This window comes from Montipora capricornis, chromosome 7 (genome assembly GCF_036669925.1).
Source record: "Montipora capricornis isolate CH-2021 chromosome 7, ASM3666992v2, whole genome shotgun sequence".
Classification (NCBI taxonomy): domain Eukaryota; kingdom Metazoa; phylum Cnidaria; class Anthozoa; order Scleractinia; family Acroporidae; genus Montipora; species Montipora capricornis.
This window is the reverse complement of record NC_090889.1, coordinates 11,733,491-11,743,490: the sequence shown is the minus strand read 5'-3', so window position 1 is coordinate 11,743,490 and position 10,000 is coordinate 11,733,491. Positions and strand designations below refer to the sequence as shown.

Below are 10,000 nucleotides of genomic sequence, written 5' to 3'. Positions count from 1 at the left end.
CTGCGCCGGTCCTGCTTCCCCTTTATTAGTAGTGCACTATATTTTGCCAAAACAGCCTTCTTCAGGTACAATGAAGGTTAACCGAAGTATTTACCCAAAATTTTACTTTTTCAACTTATAATTACGCTGATCAGATCAAGCCAGTCAATCCAACGGTCACGTTCAGGGTTATTGCCCAGTGTTGTTTGCTTAGAAGCTCTGAAAAACGAACCGGGTTGTTGCTAAGGCGGAGTAGAATTTTTTCGCCAACAATAATAGAAAGTAATTAAAAAGAAACAATTTAGGTACCTTGAAGTGGCTGAATTTCAAGTTGTGTGAATGCGATAAAGAAGGCTAAGAAAATAATTTTAATAAAACAAAGAAAAAGGAAATGACCTTGCAGTAGGTGCAAATATGAAACTTGTGTTCAGTTGCGAGGGAAACTTCTACTCTATGCTGTTTGCCATTTGATCTGAAACCTCCCGTTAGAAAAACTGCCATATCTTGAGAATATGCTAGGAAAAAAGAAATCTAATCAGGTTTTAATTAAAAACCGATTTTTAACAACGATATGTTGTTAGTCTACAAACAAACCACCGAAGTGAATTGGGCTGGGTCCCAACCCATTCGCAACCCTTCCTTAAGCTGCATTCACTTTCTTCCCTCTCTTGAAGCATTTCTTGCGTTTGGCATTGTACTTCCCTCGAGTGACTGCTCTTTCCTTTGGTGTCGCATTGAAGGTTTTCCGTTTGGGAGTGTGTTTCTTCCACGGTTACTTCGTTTCTTCGTGTTTCCTCTACTTGGAAGTGTATTCACACGATCAAAGCCAAATATCTAGAATGATGGGTGATAAATAATTTACTTCATATTTTGTAAGCAGTGCCATTTGACGCATGCTTTCGCTGGGCTGTTCAATTTCTTGTTATTTATTTGTTGTCTGTTCGTTTGCTCATCTAGATCTGTTCGGTTCTTTGTTTCAGTCTTCGTTTCGTCGTTTGCTCGTTTGTTAGTTCATTGTTCATTTTTCTCTTGTTTGTTTGTTTGTTAGTTTTGTGTTGTTCTTAAGTTTCATCAGAACGCCAGGCAGAAAAAAACAAAACAAAACAAAACAAATAGAGCAGCATGAAGTTGCTAACCCGTTCTACCAGAGACCCACATTCCCTGTTATGAACATCTCTGTTCATTGACCTTTGTCTTGTAACCATTCTTCCCGGCCTAAGCCTAGCTACAAATATCACGTAAAATCGCTTAAAGATGTCATCGGAAATTCCTCATATTTTCTTAAATATCTCCCTTCCCCCCCTGAATATCGTGAAAAAACTCAAATATCCCAAATATTAAATATTATAAACTGATCAAAAACTCCACAAAAAAAAAGAAAAAAAAAAACATGTGTTAACTCACAAAAGTAAAAAAACCATAGTGAAATCCCAAATTTAATCTTTTCTTTTTCTAAATATCTCAGATTTTTTCTAATACCCCAGGAGCTTCTAAATATTTTAAATATATATCCGGATATTTGTAGCTAGGCCTATCCCAGCCCTTTCTGTCACGTAAACTTTGCTGATTTGCCAAGGTCTAAACGAGCTCGGTGTTTCAACGTGACTCTATGGATGGCTTGCAACCAATCTCTAGAGACACAAATAACAACGCTGGTGGACGAACAAAAGGAGTTAATGAGAAATCTTTTGTTTATCGTCCGCCAACATGGCGGCGATGACGTAACGTGAAAAACCATCTATTGGGTTAAGAAGTCAAGCCCTGCACATGATGGAGTCTCTCATTAAGTATTGATGCGATTTTGAAGATTGCGAACAAATTAGACTAAAGGGAAGTCGATGATAGGAGTGTACGTCCAAAGAAAAACAACATTACAAAGAAATTTCAATGGCTTCTGCAGTTCGTCTACCAGCATTTTATCGGTTTGCACTATCGAAAAACAGTATTCTATGAGGTAAAGCCTCCAAGATTAGTTGAAAAATAAAGTTTGTGATTACCTTGTTATCCTGAGATAAAATGTCGTCTATCCTTGTTTTGTCACCAGGTGTCTTTTCTGGAATAACATCGTCACAGATATGGTCGTTTTTCTCAGACCCAAGCTTCATTTTATCCTTCTGTGCATCTTGAGCACTTGTAACAAGGATAACATCTTCGTAGATTCCTTCATCGACATTTTCGCCAGGCGCAAAGTCACCCATGCTATTCCTTCGTGCGTCTTTTCTGCTCGTTACAGCAGCAACATCATCGTAAATGACTTCTTCGTCGTCTTCATTAACAAGATTTTCGTAACCAGATTTTAAACTGAAAATGCTCTTCTTCTTGACTGGCTTAGGTGCACTATTAGCAACATGGGATTCATAAATTAAGTCTGCCAGATCTGTCTCAAAGAACACACGGCTGAGGGATGCCGTCTCGCTAGCTAAATTGCTCCCTATTGGTATCTTAGTCACAGCCGCATCTGTCTCAGTTTCTGTTTCATATTCAATGATATCGATATCCACTCTGTCGTATATAGCATTGTGGTATTTTTGTTGTACTTGTAGTGATTCGGACAAGGTAATTTCCTGCCACACTCCTTTCCCATTTTCCCGAATTAATTTCTCTGGCCCCATCTCTATAGTAACTGTCTGCACCTCGTACATTGGCACATCGTATAGTACTGTTTCATCGATTCCCTCGTCGTCAAAGTCATTGAACTCAGAATAGCCTTTACCCTTTCTTGGAAATTTTCTGAGGAGAAAAATGTTATGTGAATTATAATTATCAGTGTAATAATTGTCAAATGTACCAACCTTTTATCTTCGTGGAATGTGTTTAGAGATGAGTCAGACCTTGGCCTCAAGATATCACCGACTTATTTTTTTCATGTGTGGTTGACCCATGCCTCAAAGGAGAACTCCAGATTACAGCGAAAGTATGTGCACGAGGCGGGTACGCCCCTTACAGTTCTTAATTGCTTAAAGATCATTGTTAAAGAAAAAAAACAACAACAACAAAAACAAAAACAGCAGTAGACTAGCAACCTTTGTGGCATGATTATGGTGCTTAAGCAAGAATCCCCCTACAGGAAAGGGGTTCCTCTCCACTAACTGAAAGGATAACTCCATATTACAGCGACAGCATGTGCACGAGGCGGGTACGCCCCTTACAGTTCTTAATAATTGTTCAAAGATCCGATGATATTATCTACTTTATCACCACTTTATTTATGGCATTTCCAAGGCTCTTGCCAGACACTTTCCAGGCCCTTAAGAAGAGCCACGCACGCCTTATTCGGAAAACAGAAAAGGTCGTGCCTGCACTGCTCCAAAGCTGCACTGAGAAAAGACTTAATTGGGCAGATCCATGCCTACTTAAAACCGACGAATGCCAAAGTATAGTTTTGCTTTTATTTAAATTGGACCTTGTACTTACGTTCAACATTATTAAAATGCAATTTATTATGTCAGGTAAATAAGTGTGGGGGCTATATTTAGTAAGGAGGTGTATTGAATGATCTTTATTTAGCATACCATTTTCTAAATAAAACATTCCTTCCTTTGGTAGAGTATCTCTGCATTAATGATTAATGATTGTCTGTTTTCGTTTTTGAACTTTCTTGAAGCCAAAGTTTGGAATTTTTTACGTGTTATGGTTGCCTCTATTTTTCCCCTTTGATTGTTCTTCTAAGGCATATTTCTAGAACCAATCTGCGAACAACCTTAAACGATGAAAAAGAAAAAGAAAATCCAAAATGGCAAATGACGAAGAAAACTGACGAAGAAAATACCATTTGATTGGCCACCTGTAAGTTTCCTTAATCATTATTTTCATTGACAAGTCAGAATGCTTCAGTGGTTTGTGGCCTTCGTAATTTTCTGCATCGAATTACCCTTCAGCGGCATTGTGTCACCCGAAAACTTTATTTCTCTTAGCCAATCAGAATGCAGATTTTCCATATATTTATTATTGTGATTTAATTGCTTGAGAAAGTGGCGCGAGATTTGTAGGCTAATCTCCGAGTCGCCATCGCATAATTTCGGCAATAAATTCAGAACCACCCTATCAACAAATCATCATAAAGTAAATAACGTTTACTCACCGACTGTAACGTAAGCAGAGCAACAAGGCAGTGACAAGGAGAAGTCCAAAGAAAAGGGCTGCTGGAATGACTTAACAAGACAAAGAGAGGAAAAGTCCGTGATTTAGTGTGACTTGGAGGAGGCTAGACTTTCACAAAAGTCTTCATAAGAAATTATTGTAGGTAAATTACTCCTTTTCTACAGAGTACTTTCCAAATATTGCCGCGCGAAGTCAGCCATCGCAAAAAAAATGTTTTTTATTCTCAAAAAGTATTTCAGTTAGGGGGAAAGCAATAAATCATTTTAAAGCTACGAAAATAAGCTTTCCAAAAACATATAACTTCCTTACATAGAACTGAAATATTTCATAAAAAACAAAGTTGAAAGAAAAAAAAAAAACAAAAACACTAAAATCAGTTTTCCACACAAATTTGGTCATGTTAACGTTAATTATGAATTTTTGAATACAAAATAAAAATGTTCCTCATTTTATCAGCTTTCTTGGACCAAAATTTGACAGAAAACTGATCAGGCACGAATATTTTCAGAATTGGTTTTAGTAATCCGATTAGCGATAATGTATAATATAATAATCCGATAAAAGTGTAAAATTTGCGACCCGTTGCTAGCGGCAACGAGACAGATCACATCACGGAATAATTTACAACTGTTGGCCAAAAACCACCCAGATTTACGTCTTAATTATTGAATTGATATTATCCATGGGGCACTTTCTCAGCGGTTTTACCATTTTTATTCCAAACTACACTTGAGACTCATGAAGCAGAAATGAATTATAGTAGGATATGCGCTATCCATAGTAAATTTGTAGCATGTTTTTGTAATGGCACTCACCGAGGTACCGCGTATCAAACGTAGATTCTTCTTTTTCCGCCTGTTCGCCAACACTTTGTAGCGGATTTCCCAAAGAAGGGAAGTCCTCTAAAAAAATTAAGTACCAGAATATTAAAAGATGCTACATTTATTTGCAAGCATACCAATAGTACGCACGTTTAGCGTTTCTTCAGTTTGTTTCTGAGGCAGGGATTTTGATAGGTAATATAAATTAATTAGGCGAGCACGTTACGAATTCTCAACGTAACTCTTTAATTGAACCACTAAAAGATTTTCCAGTTACAACAGGCCGGTAGGCCTCGTAAGCTCGAATTTCGCCGCGCTCTGGAGTGCGGTCTTCGTTCCTCTCAGAGAGACTTTTTGTCGACAGAGCGCGGGCTCCTTTCCCGAAACAGCGGGCTGAATATCTAATCCCCGAGACTGCACTTCTACGAGTCACTAATGACATTTTGAAGGCTCTTGATTCTCGCAATGATGTCATTTTAATACTCCTCGATCTTTCGGCAGCATTTGACACTCTAGACCATGATATATTACTATCCCGTCTCCATTCGTACTTCGGATTTAAAGGAATCGCTTTGAATTGGTTCACTTCTTACCTTCGAGGACGCACACAAAGAGTAAATATTGCTGGATCTTCTTCTTCACCTAGAAACTTTCACTATGGTGTACCACAAGGATCCATTTTGGGACCACTACTATTTACACTATACATAGCTCCACTCCAAGACGTTATAGCAACCTTCAATCTTCAATGTATGTTTTACGCTGATGATACGCAGCTTTATATCGCAGTGAAACCATCAACACCTGAATTGACTATTGACTCTCTGTCAACTTGTATTAAAGCTGTCTTTGACTGGAATACATGTAATAAGCTACAGACTAATCGTGGAAAAACAGAGGTCCTGCGTTTAACATCTCGATTTGGGAAAAATCCCTCACTAGGACCTCAGTTCATGGTTGCTGTAGTCCCTGTGGACATTACATCAATGACCCGAAACCTTGGAGTTATCATGGACGCTAACTTCACCTTATCCAGCCATATCAATGATCTTTGTAAAAAAGCTTTCTTCTTCATTAACTCTATTGGCCGCATTCGGAAGTATCTACCTCCGGACCCACTTAAGCGATTGGTAAATGCACTTGTTATTTCGCATCTAGACTATTGTAACAGTCTCCTATATGGTCTGCCCTCTTACGAACTCGCTAAGCTACAAAGAGTTCAGAATACTGCAGCTAGGCTGATTGTAGGAGCTCGTCGATCTGACCATATGACCCCTATTTTGAGGGATCTCCACTGGTTGCCTATACCTGCCAGACTGGAATTTAAGATACTGCTACTTACGTTTAAGTGTCTCCACAATCAAGGTCCATCTTACCTCCGTGAGCTACTCAAGTTTCGGAATACTTCACGGACACTTCGCTCCTCCAAGCAATCCTTACTTCAGAACTCGTACCACCCTAATACCCTCTACTATGGTTAGAGGTCTTTTGCCTTAGCTGCTCCTAAACTGTGGAACTCTATAACTTAGCATTTTAATTCAGCCTCTTCTCTGTAAACTTTTATAACGGCACTTAAAACTTACCTTTTTCGTCGCCACCTCCTTGATGACAAATGATACCTTTGTAGCTTAAGTGTTTTAATTTTTAATTAGAGTGGTTATTACTAATTTGCTACTGTTATTATTGTTATTATTTATTGTAAGCGCATTGAGATTTTTTAAATGCGCACCAAGAACGTTTCTATTATCTAATGAGACTTGGTGAAGCAATGGTTTCTTTAGTTCTCGAAGGAATGGATTCAGAGCCTGAATTGAATAATACAACGTCTGAGATCTTAAATTCTTTCATGAATTCTCATTGTTTCGATTGTATTTGTATCCCTCACTTAATGATAATTTCATCACAAAGATAAAATACAAAATAGACCCTTCTCCAAAGGACGACAACGGATTTGAATGAGTTAAAATTGAACGGAATGAAAAACTTATACCAGAAATAGGAAGAGCACCTCTATTTTAGTAACCGTTTAAAGTTTCAGCGTATTAGGTGTTATATCACCTGAGAAAACGGTAAGTTGATAATTTTTTCAGCTAATATAACACCTAATACGCTGAAACTTTTTGCAGGGTTACTAAAATAAAAGTGTTGTTTCTGGTGCTGGTATACGTTTCTAATTTTAACTTATTTGAATTTTCGGCCGCCATTTTGCAAAGGGGTCTATTATAGGAGCAAGAAGGGCGCATTGGTGAGAGCAATCGCCTCTGTCTAATGTGGCCGGAGTTCGATTTCCAGACTTGGTGTCACATGTTGGTTTAATTTGTCGGTTCTCTACTATGCTCTGAGAGATGTTTTTCTCTGGGTACTCCAGATTTTCCCCTATCCTCAAAAACCAACCTACGATTTGATTTGAGTTGATTTGAGTTGATTTGAGTTGATTTGATTTCTGCGCAGTCTCCGATTAGTGCGACAGCGCTAAATACAGTTTATACTTACAACAAAGTTAATCATCATCATCATCATCATCATCATCATCATCATCATCATCATCATCACCATTGTTATTACCTGAGTCGCAAACATAAAGGGCAATGCGCAAGCACGCTGAGGTTCCAATAAAGCTGACGGGATGGATTCGAATGTAATGAGCACTCGTTCCATTAAGAGACACATTCTTACCAAGGATGTTATCGTTTGCTTTAAACTGCAGGTAGATGGAGAATTAATTTTATGTTATTCAAGCCTTGCTCCAGGTTAACGTGAGTAGTACTCTGCGAGTGTGTTAAAGACAGTCAATGTTTTACCCACCCTTTGTAACTGATTATAGCCCATTCACACCAACGAGACATGTTTGATAAACTGGATTTTACAAAATGAAAATCAGTCACAGAAAAATGTAGGCCTGGCCTTTACATGAGATTCAGGTGAGTTTCAACACATGCTTTGATCTGTGCTAAATTTGTAGTGAACAAAAATCAGGATACATGACTTAAAAAAAAAAAAAATGAAATTGCGTTTAACTAAACATGTTCAAAACCATTACCAGAAATTTAAGACAAAATGGCGGACGCCCAGACTCTACCCAGACCTTCCACTCTCTAAGAATGGCTGCCGATCGTTATAGAGAAATGTATGGAGAAAATTGAAGAAGTGGAAATTTCAGATCTAAAGTGGCATACACGACATTTGCCGACCTCTAAATGTAAAGTGTACGTACCATATCATTATTTACGGTAGTTTTGGTCGCTCGAAAGTTCGCCAACGTGCCGCCAACAACACATTTTACGAACGGCGGTTACAGTTCCTTGAGCTCTCTAATTCTTTCAAAAAAGCTCAGAGGTGCCTACTTTCCCTCCACATTTTAGAGCATTTCGTTGATGTGAATCCTAGGTGCCGACCTCTCTAATCGTCGATCGATGTTCAAACTTTAAAACGTGATAAAAATTAGCCTTTATCCATTCCCCAAATTGCCGCCCAAATTGCGATAAAAGAGGTAAAAATACATCCATTTCTGCGATAAAAGCGGTACAAAACGCACCACTGCGCTTATTATTCATTGTGAAAAGTGGGGTTTCTGTCTCCAGTTTGTTTTGATCGCCATCTTTACAGGTGGGTACTTCATATATGATTATTATTATACAGAATATCGCTGGCTAAGTGTACTGTGGGCCCTGATTTTTGAAAATTATTTTTACTCTGCCAAGTCACACGCATGAAACGAAGTTGTCATTCGAACAGGAGCCCAGACTCTAGTTTCCCCTTTTTCATTCTCCCTTGTATTAACAACCTCAAAAACGAAATTAAATTGATTCAGATCCTTTGATAGTGTGTTATTTCAGTCCTTGTTTTTTTCTATGTACTGCTTTCTTTATGCCGCCATCTTGATAATTTGAAACCGCGTGCCAAATACTTCGCGGGCGCAAAATGTCGCCGATTTCTGGTAATGATGGTTACGGCTTGGTGTGAATGGGGCATTAAAACACATACACATCAATTTGAACGATTTCGGTCTATCGTAAGTGCAACACAGTCCTTTAAACAGAGGTTCGGTAAAAAAGAAAAAAAAAAAACCTTTGGTTTTTGCAACCCTTTTTGGCATTACCTAATGTACTCCATTTTGAGCACTTCGTTAACAATTCAATGTAATTGACTGATTGCCCTTCGGGTCATTTTGGGAAATTATTTCAAAATGTAATTGGCTTGCATTTTCTTTACTAAGGTAGATGCATGGGCCACTCTAGAATCGTGTGGTCATGGTCTTGGTCGTCAGTGTGGTCATGGTCTTCCAGGAGGTGTTTCATTGCAAACGTTTCCGTTCGAATTCCCTACTACCCTATGTTTGAACTGACTCTCAAGACATCGCGTTTGCTTCCATGCTCCCTTGTCCTTCACGTTAAACGTTAACTATGCTGGTCAACGGTGTTTAATCCCAAAGGGGAAGCCTCTATAATAATCTGAAACGCTAGTGGAAAAAAAAAAAAGGGCTGAAGGTACTCACAATTTTGGTTTCTCCTCCTTCAGTGTAATTGACGAAAGACTCGGGGTCAGAACTGTTACTTGTTGACACATAGTAACTTTCAACCCACGCATCCGTGTTTCCATCTATGACTCCTTCAGTCTCTACTACGGTCACATTGGTTAGAAACCCTAATAAGTAAATTATAAAGTGGTCACACTAGTAAAACACAGCAAGCTGGTCACCAGACGTTGTTGACTGAGGTTAAGATGAGGCCCCGCAAAGCTGGCTTTCCTTCTTCCTGGGTATCTTCAGTGAGATATATGAAAAAAAAATTCCGGCACGTTTTTGTAGCATGTAATCTTGCGGCTTTAATAAGTAATTGAAGCATCGTTATGGTGCGACTTTTTCGACACCCGTTCATTAAGAAAACTTAAAGCTTCGTTTCTGCTGTTAAGACCAATCTAAACTACAAAAAGTTATCAGTTGTCACATAAGGCACCCAGTATCCGACTCAAAGGTAATTGCCTTTGAGAAGCACACAATATGTGAAAGCCATATCTTTGACTGCGAAAGTCTTGAAATGACCTTGGCAGCTTTAAGTCTTATAAGCTTACTTTATAGCAGCAACATAACTGCAATAATC

At 38.6% G+C, this 10,000-nt stretch overlaps 1 protein-coding gene across 1 annotated transcript in view; it reads right to left on the bottom strand.

Moving 5' to 3' along the window:
• Positions 1 to 630: 630 nt before the first annotated feature.
• LOC138055628 (uncharacterized) overlaps positions 631 to 10,000 on the bottom strand; it is a 15,783-nt gene continuing 6,413 nt past the window's right edge. Inside the window, exons 5-10 of the mRNA XM_068901518.1 lie at positions 9,397 to 9,545; positions 7,467 to 7,602; positions 4,896 to 4,982; positions 4,061 to 4,130; positions 1,977 to 2,709; positions 631 to 813 (exon numbers count right to left, since the gene is read on the bottom strand). Of these exons, the coding sequence (XP_068757619.1) occupies positions 631 to 813; positions 1,977 to 2,709; positions 4,061 to 4,130; positions 4,896 to 4,982; positions 7,467 to 7,602; positions 9,397 to 9,545 (1,358 nt within the window). The remainder of the gene's footprint in view (positions 814 to 1,976; positions 2,710 to 4,060; positions 4,131 to 4,895; positions 4,983 to 7,466; positions 7,603 to 9,396; positions 9,546 to 10,000) is intronic.